The 21,865-nt window shown below is 31.7% G+C and overlaps 1 protein-coding gene across 1 annotated transcript in view; it reads right to left on the bottom strand.

The window, feature by feature from the left end:
* The window catches only part of LOC126887030 (uncharacterized), a 560,578-nt gene that overhangs the window by 198,723 nt on the left and 339,990 nt on the right, over window positions 1-21,865 (bottom strand). Inside the window, exons 10-11 of the mRNA XM_050654335.1 lie at window positions 4,040-4,171; window positions 2,984-3,117 (exon numbers count right to left, since the gene is read on the bottom strand). Coding sequence (XP_050510292.1) covers window positions 2,984-3,117; window positions 4,040-4,171 — 266 coding nt within the window. The remainder of the gene's footprint in view (window positions 1-2,983; window positions 3,118-4,039; window positions 4,172-21,865) is intronic.

The following is a 21,865-nucleotide window of genomic DNA, read 5'->3' as shown; positions in this document are numbered from 1 at the left end:
GAATTCTACACTATGCAATTCACATCCCCCGTCTGCAGCTGGTAAAGTTCCAACGGAAAAATGCACCTAGTTACTCTACGGAGTAATACGACTATAAAATAAAAATGTATACCATTTTTATTCAGTTGCAATGCGAAGGCAAAACAATATTACTTTTCAATTAGAATACGGAGTGCAGTCCAGTCCCTTGAATCGCGATTTTCGGCTCTTATTGGAGCCTTCATCGGAAGGAACGTAGGCACTGTTCTCCATATTTTAACTGATTCGTATCGAGAGGTTTTTCCACCCATTGCAACTGAAGTGATGATAGTAGGTGGCTAGCGCCATCTGGCATTGAAAGACGAAGTAGTTTTCAATCCTAATAGTAAATTATTAATATTGAAAATATTATTAGTATTAATTATTATAATAAGTAATATAGTAATATTATTACTATTAGTATTGAAAACTACTTCGTCTTTCAATGCCAGATGGCGCTAGCCACCTACTATCATCACTTCAGTTGCAATGGGTTTGAAAACCTCTCCATACGAATCAGTTAAAATATGGAGAACAGTGCCTACGTTCCTTCCGATGAAGGCTCCAATAAGAGCCGAAAATCGCGATTCAAGGGACTGGACTGCACTCCGTATTCTAATTGAAAAGTAAGATTGTTTTGCCTTCGCATTGCAACTGAATAAAAATGGTATACATTTTTATTTTATAGTCGTATTACTCCGTAGAGTAACTAGGTGCATTTTTCCGTTGGAACTTTACCAGCTGCAGACGGGGGATGTGAATTGCATAGTGTAGAATTCCTTCCCTCTCGTCTTCACTGCAGCATCCATTTGACTTGCAAATTGTAGAAGTCTTGGAGGTGTCACCAGGAAAGTGTACCAATAAGTTTTTAATTTAAAAATATTTTAGTAATATTTTTAATATTTTCAATATTAATAATTTACTATTAGGATTGAAAACTACTTCGTCTTTCAATGCCAGATGGCGCTAGCCACCTACTATCATCACTTCAGTTGCAATGGGTGGGAAAACCTCTCGATACGAATCAGTTAAAATATGGAGAACAGTGCCTACCTTCCTTCCGATAAAGGCTCCAATAAGAGCCGAAAATCGCGATTCAAGGGACTGGACTGCACTCCGTATTCTAATTGAAAAGTAAGATTGTTTTGCCTTCGCATTGCAACTGAATAAAAATGGTATACATTTTTATTTTAAAAATATTAATCTTAATATTAAAATAAATGCATTCTTTTTTGTATTTTATTTTAGTTTTTTTTTGTTTTGTTTTTTGTTTTGTTTTTTTTTGTCACTACGATAGGATGTCAACCCGGTTCAGCCCCGCGGAGGTTTAAATCCTCTTAGTGATTTTTTCTTTATTTTTTATTTTTTTTTAAATATTTTTTTTTAATTATTAATTTTTTTTATATATTTTTTTTGTTTCTGGTTTTTATTTTTTTTTTATTTTTTTTCTTTTTATTTTTTTTAATATTTTTTTTAAACATATTTACAAATACTTATAACTAATTACAATAATATTTTACTATCCGACAAGAAAGATACCAAACAGTCAAAAATTTTCTTTTTATTCAGTGACAGAATAAAGAGAATATTTACAGGGCGTGGGATGTTCTGGTCTATAATTCTTTTAATTAGGTGATTGGTTAGGTGTTTATGCTTTTTGCATTCAAAAAATATGTAGTTCAAGTCACTTTTAACCTCACATTCTTGACAAATATTCGAATCTAATATGTTTATTTTAAATAAATGTGCAGGATAACATGCATGTCCAAATCTAATTCTACTGATGGTGGATATGTATTTGCGAGGGAGGGTGAAATTCTTATACCAAGGTTTTTCTGGAATAATCGGTTGTATCAAACTGTATTGTGTTGTTGAAATGTTACAGTACCTTTCCCAGTGTGTTTTCCAGCTCTTCATCTGTTCAGTTCTTAAACAAGCAAAAGCATCTAGAATGCAGGGCTGATATTTGGTTACTGTTCCATGGATGAGGGAATTTTTAGCTAATTGGTCTACATGTTCATTATGTGTAAGTCCTGAATGTGCTTTGATCCACATTAGTTTTATTTTTTGGGTGTGTTTATTAATTTTAAATAATATTTTTTTTATTAAAAAAATGTATGGATTAGAAGTACTACAAGGTAGGTAATCTGTTAGTTAAAAAAGGAATCATGTTTCGTTTGCTACTTTTTTTACTTTCCTACTTCATCTAAAGACTTTCTGCAATATACTCGTTTGTTTGCCAAAATTATTCACTGATCCAAAGTTGCCATCTTCTGAATGTCGAATATTTTCAGGGAGATAAGCAGAAGCGTTGTGTAAAATCAATAAACATTTCATCTCGTTTTACGGTATTTCCAGTTTCTTTTCATGAAATTTTCTCACTGCAGGTACAAAACGGGCAGATGATGCATTATATCTTTGACAACTCTACTTTACTATATTTGCCAACAATTGTAGCAGTCAATACATGCGATCCATCGGAGTTAGCACAAAAAGCAGCTGAGTTCATCTTGCTGCTTTTTCTTACAGAATTTGATTTTTCCTATTTTTTTGCATTCCAATTTTTTTTTACATTTGATCGGATTTTTGTCCGTTATATCCGAAGTCCTTTAAATAGAGGTCGGTTCTATCGAGGTTTTACTGTATTCTCGTTTTCGCTAAATAATTACCATAGCACATAATTATTTTAAGAGTATGCCACATAACGGTATTTTTCGTTATATTATGGTAATATAAAACAACAATGTTTTAAGTTTTTAGTGTAGTTATTTTGACAAATAAATTAATTTTATAAAAATAAAACGGTTTCTTTTTGATTAAAATCGGGTGTCTTGCCATACCCCGACACCTGTTTCTAGGTTTACTCGTTATCAAGGAGGCTTTGCAAGAAGACCGATCTGAATCAAAACGACCGGCTGCTCGACACGAATTTTAAATTAATTTAATTACTAAGAGTTACAATTACCTGGTCAGCTTTCGAATACTGAAAAAAGTAAGATTCAGCATACCCTTCCCTCGTTAAATTATCTTGGACTAGGTTAAATCCTCTTGCAGTAACGGTATATACCGTGGGAGGATTTAGAAAAAACGGGAATTTAACTAAAAACAAAAGTATAATGTCAATACTATGGAGTCTATAGTATAAAAATAATAAAAATAAGATTGTAGCACATACATTTCATTTGGTATTGACTCGGAGATACAAAAAGTAAATATATACGCAAAACTCTTAAAAATTGGACAAAATAAATTAATTCATATTTGTATAATAATTTATTTTGCCCTTGGACCAATCTTTATTTATTTACCTTCCTCATCCAGTAAAAGGTATAAATACAATAAAAATGGTTTTTATATGCATTGTTATTAGGAGAAATAATAAGTAGGTGGCAAATGATTAGAGAAAGAGATTACGTCTAAGTTGGAATTTTGACTGGAAGGAGATTTTTTTCCAAAAATAAAAATGAATAGCCATTTTCATCTCATTGCAATAAGAATCCAAAGCCGTCTTATATTTAGTCCGTTTAAAGAGCGCAACAAACACCATTACCGAACGGTTTCAAAACTCATTAGGTTTTCCTCAGAGAATGCATATGATGCTATCTTTAAACCAAACTGAAATAATCAGATGACTAGCCTGAGTCTCAGTTTTCCAAACACGAAAAAGTAAAGTACATAAGTGTGGCACTTCTATTGTTCTCTATCTTATACACGCAGCTGCAGCTGCCAGAGCGTCTGTCCTGTCCTGTTTTGCTTATTTGGGAGTATGTATTTCATACATACTCCATAGTGACAATTGATAGGAATTTGGTAACAGAATAAGTGGAGAAACGAAATTTGTTTGGTAGAAATTAAAATAATGATAATGAAAAAACAACACTAACACCAACATACTCACAAAGTCCAGGGTCCAAGGAAGGGCCCAATCAATACGTTTGAGGAAGTCTTGTTGCTTGGATGGCTGATAACAACACTTTAGCTTAGGCAAAGAGAGTAATATTTAATATAGAAAAATACTTACCATCATGGCAACTGTCACCAATATAAGGATCTATACAATTTCCTTCGTAACAAAATCCATCAGTATTATTAGGCCGTGTATTGCAATGACTATACTTTTTACATCCATGTCCATAAAACTTATCTGGGCACTCTGTAATTATACAAACATTTTTAGTAAAATTTGATTATGTTAAATACTTACAATTTGTACTATAAAATATAAAATATACATATTATTAAATAGTTTTCAATTTTTTTAAATATTTAATTTATTTTGTATACTATTTTGTTCTAAAAGAATATTAAATTTATTTAAATGTATATTTCTTTGTTTCTGATATGAATTTTGATAAATTATGTGTAAACTAAAAATAATTCGATCAAAATCAGAATTTGATATCATTCCGAAAAGCAAATCTTTAATACTTACGATGTCTTGTTCAATAAAAAATAAATTTGACCTGTGAAATTGTAACCTTTCCCGGATCATTGACAAACTGGCTCTATGTAGAATATTTTGGAGTCTTCTGCTTGAGTATGCGGGCCGTAACCTCAAGCCTTTCGGTATTAAGTTGTTATCTCTACATCGTTTTAAGAATTTGATAGAATTTTGACAGTGTGCCAGTTTCTCGTAAAAGGTTTCTAATTTCCTAAAATTTTGACACACGCTAGGCCCCTACCGGTTTCTTAATGTTGTTCTGAAGCTATTTTCTTGTGGCATTTTTTAATTTTAACTATTTTTAATGGGAAATAAGCCACAATTATTAAAAAATGATTTTTATTAACGTTTCGACGCCCAAATCGGGTGCCGTTGTCAAAATACAAAATAATACTAACATAAACAAAAATGTTGTTGCTTAGTAAAAAAATTCTTCTAATAATTTATTTAATTTGACTCATTTATATCGGCAATTCAGATACATATGATACATTTTAAAGTAGAAGACTTTAAAATGTATCATATGTATCTGAATTGCCGATATAAATGAGTCAAATTAAATAAATTATTAGAAGAATTTTTTTACTAAGCAACAACATTTTTGTTTATGTTAGTATTATTTTGTATTTTGACAACGACACAACACACACATATCATAAATATTGGCAATATCATTTTAAAGTCTTCTACTTTAAAATGTATCATATGTATCTGAATTGCCGATATAAATGAGTCAAATTAAATAAATTATTAGAAGAATTTTTTTACTAAGCAACAACATTTTTGTTTATGTTAGTATTATTTTGTATTTTGACAACGGCACCCGATTTGGGCGTCGAAACGTTAATAAAAATCATTTTTTTAATAATTGTGGCTTATTTCCCATTATAAATAGTTAAAATTGTAAAAATGCCACAAGAAAATAGCTTCAGAACAACATTAAGAAACCGGTATGGGCCTAGCGTGTGTCAAAATTTTAGGAAATTGGAAACCTTCTACGAGAAACTGACACACTGTCAAAATTCTATCAAATTCTTAAACCGATGTAGAGATAACAACTTAATACCGAAGGGCTTGAGGTTACGGCCAGCATACTCAAGCAGAAGACTCCAAAATATTCTACATAGAGCCAGTTTGTCAATGATCCAGGAAAGGTTACAATTTCACAGATCAAATTTATTTTTTATTGAACAAGACATCGTAAGTATTAAAGATTTGCTTTTCGGAATGATATCAAATTCTGATTTTGATCGAATTATTTTTAGTTTACACATAATTTATCAAAATTCATATCAGAAACAAAGAAATATAATTTATTTTGGTAAAATATGAACAGGGTTATTTTTAATGAACCACCCTCGATATTTTATATTTTTAAAAGCTGCTTATCAAATTGATTTCAACGAACTGTATCATGTAAGGCCTAGTATGAATAATACAGGGTGGAATTTTTAAATTACAAAGTGTGGAAACCACCTTTTATGGAATAAATTTGTTTGTGTCGTTATTTTACAGGAAAATTGCAAAAAGAAACGCTGGAACACGTCAACTTCTAAATCCAAACGTGCTCTTTTTAACCTTCCGATGACCAACCTTTTTTTGTCACACGGATGACCAAGGGGGGGGAAAAATGACCCCAGGTCAAAAATGTCAAAAATGAAAATTAACAAAAAAATTAGGTTTTTTTTTTATTTTTTTTTTATTTTTTTTATGGCATGGACTTTATGTCATTCAGCCAGTCACAACATGAGTATTAGTGTCATGTGTAGTGTGTATGTTGAGTAAGTGTCTTGTTACTTTGCAAAGTCGACGTCATTAGCGTAAAACTACTTGGAATTACCCATAATAGACGGTATTTTACTAAACATCAACTCCAGAATATATTTTTTATTCGTAAAATATAGGGAATTTTTTTTATTTCAAAATATGAGTATATCTAGAATGATATTAAAGTCAAATAAAAAAATAATGAGTTAAAAATTGAAAATACTTTTGAATTTATTAAAGAAAAACATACGCTGGGGTCACAATTTCCCCCGCTTGGTCATCCGAAGGTTAAGCAAAAATTTAAATGTTCATGGTGATTCATGTAAGTCTATAATAGTAAGTACCTCATCTTTATTTTTAATGAAACACCTTATATTACAGGGGTGGCCAAGCTCCTTGATAGCCAGAGCCACTTTTCACAAGTTAAAATTTTTCGCGAGCCTCAATTAAAAGCGTATTCAAAAAGTATTTAAAGAAGGTATGTACAATGATTTTTAACAGAACTTTTATTTATTGCAAACAGAAATAAAATTACGGAATATTAAAACTTAATTACATTTGTTTTCCTTATTCTTCTTCTCGTTGTCCTTATGCCCAATAAGAGAGTCGAACTTTGCTATCACCTATCCATCTTTTACTCATTTCTTCCAAGCGCCATTCTTCCCATTTGCTTCACCTGTTGCGCTGTTTTCCGTCTCTTGGTTTCGATTTCCTGGATTTGTTCCATACCCATTTCTATCTAGATCTGCTCCTTCTTCTTTTCCATTGTCTCTTGGCATCTGTCACCTTCTTTACTAGTCTGTTCTCGTTCATTCTAGTTAAATGTCCAAACCAATTCAGGTTTCTTTTTTCAATTTTTTTTCTCTATTGGTCCCTGTCTTAGCATGTTTTTAATGTTTTCGTTCCTTTCCCTGTCCAACATTTGTTTTCCTCCTTTTGGTAATTCTTTAAAATTTGGTGAATAATGTGTAGTAGCACTTCTCAGTAATTCTTTCAGATGCTGGTTAGTTAATACTGATATGTGTTAGGATTTCACGAATTTTAAAATGGAATTAAATGGTCCATACAAGTACGTTGTTTCTAATATGGAAATAATTCGACAAGCATCCTTTTTTAATTTAGAGTATGTACTTAGATTTTGGTACAGATTTACAAAATTCGGTAATCAGCGTCAACTTATAGTTTTATTTTCGAGCTTGATCTTCTTGCGTCTCTATTAATTTTAGTTCTCCAGATGTTGTTTGGGTCATATTATGGTAATAAAAAATTCACCTTATGGACCATGTTTATTTCAAATTAATTCAGAAAAAAATGAAGGGACGATTTAAAATATTTTAAGTCTTGAAATAAATTTTGGACTTCGGTCAATATTCCTTTTGTCTTTTTTATTTACTCGGTAAGTTTTTCTAGTTTAATATTGTAACAAATTTTTTTAAGTCGAGTGAAATGACTAAATATACAAATCGATCTGGAGTAGGCTGATTACTGACTTTTTTGTCGCGCCACTCTTAATATTCTTTCGCGCAGTTTTCGATTTGTCATATCACTCTTAGCTTGGATGGAAATGGAATTTGTTATAAAGTTGCATTTGGTCTTTCATATTTGTTTGTCAGTAATTTAAAAAACATTCTGAAACACACATGGAATGATAATAATTTTTTTAAATAATAACACAAAATTGAAAAGGATCTCGGGTACATTTATCGAGAGCCACAAGTAATTCTTCAAGAGCCGCATGTGGCTCGCGAGCCACAGTTTGGCCACCCCTGTATTATATATTTTCTGTTCTGTTCCTATTGTAAATTCAATGTGACTATGGACTGGATTAATGCATGCTAATAATTGGTCAAGTTGCCTATTGGCAGTCTACCATAGCATGTGAGATAGATTAACAGAAATTTTCATGTCATATAATTACTTCGACATACAATTGAATATCATTAAATACATAGCATTAAACAATAGATAGAGGGAACAAATATTGAAGAAAATTTTAAATGAAAAATTGCATAAGAAAGCCCTGAATTAGTCTTTCCACCGCCAGAGAAAAATTCAGTACCAAACATAAAAAAGCAAATCATAACACCAGCCTTCCGGGCAAATCATATTTCTAGCAAATATTATTAAGAACAACCTTTGACCCAAGAGTCAAAAGAAAAAGCACCTACAATGTATGTCAGTATACACAGTGTACGCAGTGGTGTATATTATGCTTACATGTGGTGATTGTCTTAAAACTTACATCGGTCAAACTCATAGAATCTTTACCAAACGTATAGCACAACACAAATGGTTTTCAATAATATAACAACATATTCTACGTAAGCACTTTACCTTTTAGATCATACTCATTCTTTTGATCAATTTCAACTTATCCGTATTCAAAATAAATGCCTTAAGCTATCAAAATTAAAATCTGTGGAAATTAATAAATTAAAAAATATAGACATAATACGACTAACTTTAGACTCACAGCTCCCACTCCTCATCTTATTCAGTTAAGGTTATAAAGTGTAGGAGCATAGTGAAATCACATTACTTAAGAAAGGCACAGTGCCTAACAGCAGCTGTAGTGACATAAATTATTTGTAATAAAGTTTGTGGAAGTATTGAAAACAAAATTTCTCAGGGTTTTATTATTATAGCCCGGGAGTTAGTGTCAAATTTGTTCGGAGCATTTTAGCATGGCTATTTTCTTTTTATTTAGTTAGGTGTTCGAATGCTTAGTAACAAATGATGTGTCAGCTGGCCCAAAACAGGGGATTTTAGGCAAGAAAAGGTAAAATATGAAACTTGGTGGAAAAATGCTACAACTTATATGTCAAATATTTATCTCGGTGACATAATATATCATCCAACGGTGTATAGTATTTAGCTACTAGCTTTCACTCAGGCGACCCGAGTTCAATTCCTGCCGCTGAAAATCTTTTTTGTTTTTAAAATTGACATTTTATTTTAAAAAATTATTATTTTGATAATACCACGTTTTTATTATTTATACGACACAATATAAAAAGTCTGTATGTCTTTTATTGAATCGTAAAACTATGCATTTGAGCATAAATATTATGATTGACCTTAATAAGGAAAATTGCTGTACATGAAACCCTGAAGCTTCCTGAGTTAGTACGACCAATCTGTGTACGACCAAGTGAAAAAGGAGATTGCCCTCCTCACCCCCTCCCGACATTTTTTTTATTTCTTTGGATAAACTGCTAGTTCTTAATTTTATATGGTGTAGAACCAAAAGATACATACAACCCTAATTTTTCACTTTTTTCTATCACCAACCCCCATTTTTTAATAGCAATCTAAATATTTCCCTGTTCTCTATAATATATAAAAATTAATGTTTGTCTATATGTTCCTTATAGAATCATAAACTATGGATTTAATCATAATATGATGACCTCAAGCAAAGTTGTTGTACATGAACCAAGAACCCGGGAAGGTTCAAGGTTTAAGTAATCATTATTTACGAGTACACCACAAAAACAATATTGTTTATTAGAAAAAAGTATACTCAATATTTTTGAGTATTTTTTGGCTTTCTGGTAATTTTTAGGTATTTAACTTTTAAACATTATTTATTAGTTCTAAGGCGGTACCAAGTTTGCCTGGCCAGCTAGTTAATATACAGGGTGTAACAAAAATACAGGTCATAAATTAAATCACATATTCTGGGACCAAAAATAGTTCGAATGAACCTAACTTACCTTAGTACAAATATGCACATAAAAAAGTTATAGCCCTTTGAAGTTACAAAATGAAAATCGATTTTTTCGAATATATCGAAAACTATTAGAGATTTTTTATTGAAAATGGATATGTGGCATTCTTACGCCAGGAACATCTTAAACAAAAATTATAGTGAAATTTGTGCTCCCCATAAAAATTTTATGGGGGTTTTGTTCCCTTAAACCCCCCAAACTTTTCTGTACGTTCCAATTAAATAATTATTGTGGTACCATTAGTTAAATTTAATATTTTTAAAACTTTTTTGGCTCTCAGTATTTTTTCGATAAGGCAGTTTTTATCGAGTTGCGGCTTCTTTTTTAATATGTTTACAAAAAAAAATTATGGGGGTTTTGTTCCTTCAAACCCCCCAAACGTTTGTGTACGCTCCAATTAAACTATTACTGCGATACCATTAGTTAAACAAACTGTTTTTAAAACTTTTTTGCCTCTTTGTATTTTTTCGAGAAGGCAACTTTTATCGAGATATGGCTTCTTTTTGAATACGGTTCAAAATATACCTATATATATGCAAAGACTTGCTTGTCTCGGGATCACGGGGGCTATGAGGGGCACACCTACGGCAGCTATGGAGGCACTACTGGATCTCCCTCCTTTACATATAACAATAAGAGGTGAGGCGAGAATGGGCTATTATAGACTGCGAGAAAACCTGAGCAACGTACCAGTTAAATCAGGACATAGTAAAATAACGAATGAAATTAATGATGCCGAATGGATGATGATTTCTGACCATATGACATCAAGATATATGCCTGAAGTACCTTTTCAAGTGGACATTTGCCCACGAGACGAATGGGACAGAGGAAACTCTCGACCCAGACTGCAGGGTTGCACCTGGTATACGGACGGGTCTAAAACTGCAGACGGTTCGGGCGCAGGAATATTCTATAGTGGTGGAAATTTCAACATTTCTATTCCACTGGGAGAATGTACCTCCGTATTTCAGACAGAGATTTTTGCAATCTTGCAGTGTGCAAGAGAAAACAACCTGAGGGCATTCGAACTGCAGCGGGTTAACATATGCACAGATAGCCAAGCAGCCATTGGGGCTCTTATAAGCCCTAAGGTGAACTCTAGGCTGGTGTGGGAATGTCGACAAGAACTTGATAGACTGGCACAACATAACAGTGTTATACTGGTATGGGTTCCAGGTCATCGGGGCATATACGGCAATGAAAGAGCTGATGCACTTGCCAAGAGAGCATCAGCTACAAAATACCTGGGTCCAGAGCCGGCCGTGGGAGTGCCAAAAAGCACCGTCCGCGAACGAAAAAAAGCCTGGATCCGAAGCCAACACAACCCACACTGGGAGAGTGTACCCGGTCAAACACATGGCAAGATGTATATCGGACGGACATGTGCTAGTAGAGCTGAGTTACTGCTGAAAACAAGCAGGAATCAGCTCAGAGTCATAACAGGTTTCCTCACTGGACATGCGCCAGTTAAGGGTCACCTGCATACAATGGGGCTGTTTCATGGAGACTTGAGCTGCAGACTCTGTAACAGAGAACCTGAAACAGTCAACCATATTTTGCATGACTGTGAGGCATTGGATCGGAGGCGGCAAACACTTTTCGGAGACATCGAAATGACTCCAAAATTATATGGCACCCACCCACTAGACCTGTACAAGCTGGTACAGGTTTCCAGAATTCTGGAATGGGTTTCATAAACAATGGAAGATGTACAATAAGCCAAGTGGCTGCAGTACAACCGGTTCACAACAGACGGCTTCCAGGGAAAAAAAAAAAAAAACACCTCCCGACATTTTTTTTATTTCTTTGGATAAACTGCTAGTTCTTAATTTTATATGGTGTAGAACCAAAAGATACATACAACCCTAATTTTTCACTTTTTTCTATCACCAACCCCCATTTTTTAATAGCAATCTAAATATTTCCCTGTTCTCTATAATATATAAAAATTAATGTTTGTCTATATGTTCCTTATAGAATCATAAACTATGGATTTAATCATAATATGATGACCTCAAGCAAAGTTGTTGTACATGAACCAAGAACCCGGGAAGGTTCAAGGTTTAAGTAATCATTATTTACGAGTACACCACAAAAACAATATTGTTTATTAGAAAAAAGTATACTCAATATTTTTGAGTATTTTTTGGCTTTCTGGTAATTTTTAGGTATTTAACTTTTAAACATTATTTATTAGTTCTAAGGCGGTACCAAGTTTGCCTGGCCAGCTAGTTAATATACAGGGTGTAACAAAAATACAGGTCATAAATTAAATCACATATTCTGGGACCAAAAATAGTTCGAATGAACCTAACTTACCTTAGTACAAATATGCACATAAAAAAGTTATAGCCCTTTGAAGTTACAAAATGAAAATCGATTTTTTCGAATATATCGAAAACTATTAGAGATTTTTTATTGAAAATGTATATGTGGCATTCTTACGCCAGGAACATCTTAAACAAAAATTATAGTGAAATTTGTGCTCCCCATAAAAATTTTATGGGGGTTTTGTTCCCTTAAACCCCCCAAACTTTTCTGTACGTTCCAATTAAATAATTATTGTGGTACCATTAGTTAAATTTAATATTTTTAAAACTTTTTTGGCTCTCAGTATTTTTTCGATAAGGCAGTTTTTATCGAGTTGCGGCTTCTTTTTTAATATGTTTACAAAAAAAAATTATGGGGGTTTTGTTCCTTCAAACCCCCCAAACGTTTGTGTACGCTCCAATTAAACTATTACTGCGATACCATTAGTTAAACAAACTGTTTTTAAAACTTTTTTGCCTCTTTGTATTTTTTCGAGAAGGCAACTTTTATCGAGATATGGCTTCTTTTTGAATACGGTTCAAAATATACCTAAAAATGTAAATCATACATAAATTTTCATATTTTTACCAAGTCTCCATAATCGTACTTAACCATATACAAATATGTGGTGGATTTGACAAATATTCAAAATATCTCGATAAAAACTGAATTTTCGAAAAAGTACTAGGAGCCAAAAAAGTTTTAAAGATATTGTGTTTAAGTAATGGTACTACAATAACAATTTAATTGGAACGTACACAAAAGTTTGGGGGGGTTTAAAGGAACTAAACCCCCATAAAATTTTTATAGGATGTCCAAATTTCACTATAATTTTTTCTTAAGATGCTACTGTCATAAAAATGCCATATGTCCATTTTCAATAAAAAATCTTTAATAGTTTTCGATATATTGGAAAAAATCGATTTTCATTTTGTAACTTCAAAGGGTTGTAACTTTTTTTATATGCACATTTGTACTAAGGTAAGTTAGGTTCAATCAAACTATTTTTGGTCCCAGAATATGTGATTAAATTTATGACCTATATTTTCGTTACACCCTGTATAATAAAAAAATATTGTTGAACTAGTTTGGCAAAGATTAAAAACAGTTTGTCCCAAAAAATAAAAATGAATGTCGGGGGCACCCCCCTTTCAATTACAATACATGTAAATCAAAATGTAATTCCGTACAGGTTGGAAAATTTTTTTATCAAAGTTTATGCCCAAACAAACGATATTTTCAAGAAAGTATATGATTCATATGAGGGGATCATTGTTTAAATAATTAAAAATTGGTAATTTTTGCATAAAATTTACTTTTTTAACTGCTGCGCTAATTCGTGTTTTATTAAGGATTTCACAATTTTTTTCTGTAAAGATAAAGAAACAGTATATTATATGAGACTTACTAAATTAAATTTGACCCCTAATTTATTTAAATAATTGTAAATCAAAATTGAAAAACAAATGTCCAAAAAAATATTATTTGCAACATAAATAAGCACTATAAAATATTTTGTTTTTCAAAAAAAGATGAGCTATGATATTACTATAAATTGACAAACTAATTAGTTAATAAATATTGAGTAGTTTATGAGATACTTAATTTGTTTATAAAAAATTACCATTTTTTCAATTGCAAAAACGCGGTTGTTGCCGATAGAGTATACAAGTTTTTAAGGTCTCATTTCTTTAGTTTTTATGTATTGTTGTGATCTTACTTTTGAAATCTAATGATGTTCTCAGATGTAATTTATCTTAATTAATTAATCAATAATTATCTCATTAATCAAACAGATCAAATACCAATATAGTGTCAATCTCAGGGCTAAATTATAATATCAATTACTTACTTTCGTGGCTTCAAAGTATTTCTCAGTGGATTCCTAATCGGGATAGATAAAAGAGAGTAAAATAATACACACATACGGATTTCAATTAGAAATTATAAAAATCGTTTATTTTATCTAAATGGCAATAACTGCTTAATATTTATTATATCTTATCTTTCTATCTTTATTTAATACAACAGTTACAAAAATGGGAATCTTATTTCTTTTTGTCTCCAAATTTATTTTATTTATAATGAACTATTATGATTTATCAGTAACAAATTGATTGAGGTTTGATGAAATTTTTATAATGATTGTGTAGCTCAATTTTCAATGTGTTATTTAATACACAAACCATACATTCATGTCCTAACAAAATAGACTGACCTTTACTGATGATTTGACAATGTCTTCACACAAAACACGTTTCCTATTGGCTTGGGTTGCGATCCAACGACTCGTCCAAGTCTTCCAGTAATGCCTCTGTTCCTTTGAAAACTACGCCTCGTACAGCACTCGTTCCTGCCTTCTCCTGATGCCGTGTTCCACCTTTTTTAAACACTTCAACAAACCGGGATACTCTAGACTCAAGGAGTTATATACTATCTCGACTCGGCCTATCATTCGTTCCACGATATCTTACTTTTTATTTTTCAACAACAAAATTAACCAACCCGGCGTTTCACTTTTTTGTACACTCTTCTCGAAAACTGGACTTCGCCTCTCGATCGCTCAAAACACACTCCCTGACTCTCATTGCTCATTTCTTCTCCTCCTTCCAAATACCTCTTCCAGCATTCAAAAATCAACCAATCCAAAGCAACTTTCAATTATCCGTATTTACCAACACTAACTTTCCTTTTTCTAAATATTTTAATGGATTTCAAGAAAAAATAATATTCTCCATTTCAATTTTACTTTCCACATTAACCCTCTTTACAAATTTAATAGCCTATTATCTTATTTGCTAGAATATGAATTATCGGTGGTTATTCACACCTTTCCACGAACACTTTCTTTTTAAACATCTCTCTAATTGTTTACTTGAGTCGTATTTTTCCTGGGGTTCGTAAACACTTCTCCGAAACACTTTCTTAAAAACTACCTATACATAATTTGTTTTATACAAGGTGTTCCAAATTTACATGCCCGCGGTCGAGAAAAACGAAAACCTTTATTTTTATTGAATTTTAAATATAACTATAGACTTTTATTTCTTATGTCAAATAGGAATATAACAGTATATTTACGATAAATGTATTGACAAATCAAAATTTCAATTAAACACCCCTCCAAAATGGCATTTGAAAATTGATGTAATTTGTTTTAAATTTATTTTTTTAATAACATCGCCGGAATTAAAAATTTTAAAATTATTTTTCGATATTCGTATTCTTGGTAATTTTTGACATATCCACAAAAGAATAAAAATTTTCTAAGAGCAATTTTGGCCGAGATAGCTTTTCCCAGTTTAAAAATTCATAATTTGTTTATTTATCAATGTTGACATTTAAAAGTACGTGAGTACATCTATTAACCTTAATACTTAACAATGTGATTTATACACATAATAAAAATTGTAGAATATTTTGAAAAATGATGATATTCGTAGCACCTTAAATGAAAACTTTTTGTCTGAATATTGGCGGAGGAGTAGTTTCCAATAATAGCTTCGCTAATAGTGGGCCAATTTCAATATTTTATATTAATTTGAGGTAGCGTATAAAAATAATGGAATCTGCATGACCCTTTTTGCCATAAATAATCATTACCTAGTTATAAACAATTTTTTTTTCTAATTTTTTTGTCTAGTATTGTGAATAAGTATGTATATAAGTGAATAAAAATTAACAAATATATACACAATTTTTAGTGTATTACCTGTTAAAAAGATTATAAAATTAATTGTAAGATACATATATATTTTAATATTGTACAAAGAAAAAAGTCTTTAGCAAATTTTAATGATAACTCATTATTATTTTTTTTATAAAAATCTTTTATTGAATTTATATTTATATGTTTTATTTATAACATCTAGAGAAAAAAAAAATTGAAAAACATTGTTTATAACAAATTGACGAACATTTATTGTTAAAAGTATCATTTAGATGTACTATCTTTATAAACTACCATAAACTAAAAAGAAACATTGAAATTGGTCCATTATTAACGAATATATTGCAAAGTACTACTGCATCACTCTTCATGCAAAACGTTTTCAGTTAAGGTGGCTACGAAAATCATTATTTTTTAAAATATTCTGAAATTTTACTCTATGTGTAAATGACATTGTCAAGTAGTAGGGTTGATAGATGTACTCACGCACTTTAATATTGATAAATAAACAAATTATGAATTTTAAAACTTGGAAAAGCTATCTCGGCAAAAAAGTGGATCTAGAAATTTTTTTTCTTTTGTAAGTTGTTAAAAACTACCAGGAACACGAATATCGAAATAGTATATTAAGTATGGAGAATGGTAAGGGTTTTATACCGATCGAAGACAATTGTTTGGAGGAGGAGCGGCGCGACGACTCCAATTATTGTCTGAGATCGGTTACCCTTAACGTTCGACATGCTTATAACGTTTTTTGCACGATTGATACCATTACAAATTATAAAATTAAACATTTTCGTCACATTGACTAGTTTCATTCATTTTATCAAGATAGATACTTTGGTTGTTAGGTAGTAACTAGGGTGCATAACAACAATGGAGAATTGAGTTTTTATTTAGTTGTCAATAATTTTAAGTACAATTTTGATTATTATAAATTAAAATATGAGCGAAAGTGAATTTGAAGAAATTGAACGGGCTTGGGAAGAAGGGTGTTATCCGTTATCAAAATCCGTTATCAAAATACCTACAAAAGTTTTAAAAAATGGTGCGAAGGCAAAAATTTAAGAATCGAAGAAAAGACTCTATTGGCATATTTCGTTCAAAGACATATGCAGTTGAAAGCTCCTGGAAGCCTCTGGGCAGAATATTCAATGATTAAATCCACCGTTTTTCTTTATGATGGCATTGATATTTCCAAGTTTTCAACTTTGATCGCGTATTTGAAGAGAAAAAATGTTGGCTATAGGCCTAAGAAAGCGAGCATTTTTACACGGGAGCAATTTGAAAAATTTCTGATGGAAGCACCGGATGAATAATTTCTAGTTCACAAGGTAATATAAGCTAGTTTAGGTAAAAAAAATACTCTAATGAAGATTTTTTCATAATTTGTAGGTCGCAATGATATTGGGAATATCTGGTGCCTGTAGAAGAGAAGAATTATATAATATTACTATGAATTACATCCAACAAACCGATGGTTTAATGATTGTAAAAGTACCCAATACAAAAACGAACATCCAGCGTACTTTTACAGTCGTTAATAAACCAGACGATAAAATTCCATATTTAGAAATTCTGCAAAAGTATATAAAACTTCGTCCATTACAAGTAAAATCAAATCATTTGTTCTTAAGATACGCCAAAGGAAAATGTTGTGCTCAAGTAATAGGGAAAGGGACAATCGGGGGCTGGCCTTCTCAAATTGCCAATAAAGGTGTTGATGTCCTCGGATTAAAGCGTCATGGAGGTTGGCGTTCATCGACAGTGGCAGAAAGCTATGTAGAAGATTCTCTTCAAAATAAAATAGATTTTGCCGAAAAAATATTGTGCAATACTAGTAATACTACTAATGTATGCGATTCCGCAGGAGTTTCTGTTAGAAGTGAATCCACAGCCCAAACAAGTGGGATTTCATTAAATAATTTAACAAATTGTACCATAAGTTTCAATATTAATAAATAATTCGTTAGTTTTCTTTATTATTTCAAAAAATAAATTAAAATTAAGAGATTTTTTAACTCGACGGTAAGTGAATTACTTACCGTCGAGTTGGAGTACTTACCGTCGAGTTGGATTACTTACCGTCGAGTTGCTAGTAAATGTCACCTACTGACGTAAAATCTGTCACGGTAAACAGTCAAAAATGATCAATCGTGCAAAAAATAATTTTAAAATTTTTAATTTTGTTGACGTTATTAAAAAACAAGTTTTAAACAAACTACACCAATTTTCAAACGCCATTTTGAAGGGGTGTTTAATTAAAATTTTAATTTATCAATACATTTATCGAAAATACACATAAAAACAAACAAAACGAGACCTTTAAAACTTGTATACTCTATCGCCAACAACCGCGTTTTTGCAATTGAAAAAATGGTAATTTTTTATAAACAAATTAAATATCTCATAAACTACTTAATATTTGTCAACCAATTTTTTTGTCAATTTATAGTGATATCATAGCGCAACGTTTTTTGCAAAACAAAATATTTTATAGTGCTTATTTACATTGCAAATAATAGTTTTTTGGAAATTTGTTTTTCAATTTTGATTTACAATTAATTAAATAAATTTAGGATCAAATTTAATTCAATAATATAATTCATATAATATTAATTCATATAAAAGGCTATTTCTTCATCTTTGCAGAAAAAAATTGTAAGATCCTTAATAGAAACAATAATTGCCGCAGCAGTTAAAAAAGTAAATTTTTTGCAAAAATTACTAATTTTTAATTATTTAAACAATGATCCCCTCATATGAATCATATACTTTCTTGAAAATATCTTTTGTTTTGACCTAAACTTTAATAAAAAATTTATTCCAACCTGTAAGGAATTACATTTTGGTTTTATTTTATTTTATTGGGCTACTAGCCAAGTACTATACGCCATCAGATAATAATATCATATATTATATGTCACGGATATAAATATTTGACATATAAGTTGTAGTAGGTCTGGATCCCACGTATGAAAAAAAAGTTGATTAATAGCAAGCTGAAAATTTGTTAATAGCTTACGAGTGTCTAGTCGGATAAACCCTGATATATGGGAACACTGGAACAGGGTCAGTTTTAATTGTGGAACAGGTTCAAAATCTGGAATGGTCAGACCACGAAAACGGCACATTTATTTTGTCCGACTGAACAGACTTAAACTCTCCGAACAGAGATTAAACTCTCATGCAAAAATCAGACTGCTATTTATCACGTGTCATAATTCCTGTCATTTGACATATTCTACATGTTCTCATTTCTCATTAAAAGGCCCATTTGGTGATAAATAGCAGTCTGATGTTTGCATGAGAGTTTAATCTCTGTTCGGAGAGTTTAAGTCTGTTCTGTCGGACAAAATACATGTGCCGTTTTCGTGGTCTGACCATTCCAAATTTTTAACCTGTTCCACAATTAAAACTTCCCCTGTTCCAGTATTCCCATATATCAAAGTTTGTCCGACTAGACACCCTTAAGCTATTAACAAATTTTCAGCTTGCTATTAATCAACTTTTTTTTCATACGCGGGATCCAGGCCTATAGCATTTTTCCATCAAGTTTCATATTTTACCTTTTCTTGCCTAAAATCCCCGGTTCTGGACCAGGTGACACATCATTTGAATAAGCATTGGAACACCTAACTAAATAAAAAGAAAATAGCCATGCTAAAATGCTCCGGACAAATTTGACACTACCTCCCGGGCTATTAGATAAAATGAACTTTGCTCAGGTCACTGTCGAATCCAATATGATGGTATGTGCACAGCACATAGATTCAAGGCAAACTCGATCAGCTGGAAATAGCTGCAGAAACGGTTAGCGCAATTTATGGAGGAATATGTACAGAAATTGGATAGAGAAGAAGAACAAATTAAGAAATAGAGAGTTCAGTAATAATATGTAAACAGATCAAACAGAGACCTAAAATTGGCATTGAGGATCCGCCTACTTCGCTGCTACGTGTTTTCGGTCTTACTTTATGGTGTCGAGTCCTGGACTGTGAATAAAATCGATCTAAATCTCCTTGAGGCTTTCGAAATGTGGTGCTATAGAAGAATTTTAAAAGTTTCCTGGGTGGAGAAGATTCGAAACTCCTCAATAGTAGAACGTCTCAGCAAGACTACTGAGATCATAAAAAGCATCAAGCAGAGAAAGCTGGAGTACTTCGGACATGTAATGAGAGGTCCCAAATATAGGTTGCTAAAAAATATTATGCAAGGAAAAATAGCAGGCAAACGCAGTCCAGGACGAAGAAGAACCTCATGGTTGATGAACTTGCGAGATTGGTATGGTGTTGATACAAGCATGCTATTCAGGGTGGCAGTGAATAAAATTAAGATAGCTATGATGGTAACCAACGTTCTGAAAGGACATGGTACATGAAGAAGAAGAAGATTACCTCGTACATCATTATATTCATTTATTTTTTATATTTATCATCATCATCATCATTATTTATTATACTTATGTTTATTACATTTAAAACTATATTATAGTCAGTTCGCTAAACTCAGACAAAACTGGCTAGTGATTTTAGTGGGTAATTTTTTTGTTTTTGGCCAATTTTACCAAAATTGGCAAAATTACTAACTATTTAGTAATTATTAACTATTTAGTAATTATTTTTTTGCCAATTTTATCAAATTGGCAAAATTATTTTCTAAAATTACTAGCCAATTGTGCCTGAGTTTAGCGAACGGACATACTAAGTGTTTTTCTAAATTTTCTAGAAAAAAACTGTGCCGTGTGCCTTCTTTCTGATAATAATTATTTATACGCGGAAAACTGCGTTTTTCTTCAGATGAAGTTAAAGGAGCCAACCTTAAAATGTATAATTGAGGGTTCTACCTGTAAAATTAAATTATCTTCACAATTCCCCATCTGAGTAATATTATTTATTTGAATTATTTTTTTATATCTGTCGTTTTGCTTTTAACAAAATTTGCTGTAGAGACTTAAAAATAACTCTGCCGTAGAGACTTAAACCTTAAGTTAAGAAATACGACTGCTGATTATGTGCTGACTGAGATGTGACTGAGGTGTTATGTGCTATCCATATTATACTACGGGATGGAAGCGTGGATACAGAAGAAAATTGTCATGAGGAGAGTGGAGTCATTCGAGTGCCGAAGATCTCATCGGTAGATAGAATAACCAACGTAGAGGTAATGAGACGTCTACATAAGGAAAGAGAAGTACCTCTAACAATAATTAGAAGAAAACTAGAGATATATGGGGCATGTGATGAGAAGATATAAATATCTAATACTCACGATCGCATTACGGTCCATTAGGGAATATTGTCTTATTATGCTATAATATGGCAATTATGACCATTTTAATACCAATAAGGACAATTTCCGAGGGACATTCTTACCTACCTCGCTAAATTTCATTACTTGTGTCCTCATATGTGTGTGATATCCAGTGTTGCCAATCGGCGGATAATTATCCGATTTGCGTACCTTTTTGAGAGTTGTCGTATCTTCTTCGTATCTTTAAATAAATCGGATATTTGCGGATATTTTCAGTGTAGGTATCTACCATCGACTAAAACTTTCTCATCCATATATTCCCAACACCAACAACACATTAATTTTGTTTGGTTCCACCCGAATTTTTATAAATAGCCTATACTGGATGAATGTTATCCGATACTTTTCATCTTTTGACAAAAGGGACATGTGCCAATTCTTTTGTTTAGAATTTAAATGCACAAGTGCGTCCACTTAAGGCATACTAATCCAATTCAAATTTCAAAAACTGTCTCGTGTCCGATGTTATTTATGAGTTTTTAGTTTTTAGTCTTGAAACTTATGAAAGCTAATTCACGCACGATTTAGTTTTATTTTCAGTTTATGTAGTGCAGTGCTTAAGTAAACCTGTGTTGAAATAAGTTTTCGTTTGTGAAAATACTTTTTTATAAT

The sequence above is a fragment of the Diabrotica virgifera genome, chromosome 6 (genome assembly GCF_917563875.1).
Source record: "Diabrotica virgifera virgifera chromosome 6, PGI_DIABVI_V3a".
NCBI classification, from domain to species: Eukaryota; Metazoa; Arthropoda; class Insecta; order Coleoptera; family Chrysomelidae; genus Diabrotica; species Diabrotica virgifera.
The sequence above is the reverse complement of the archived record's forward strand: the minus strand, read 5'-3'. Positions and strand labels throughout refer to the sequence as shown.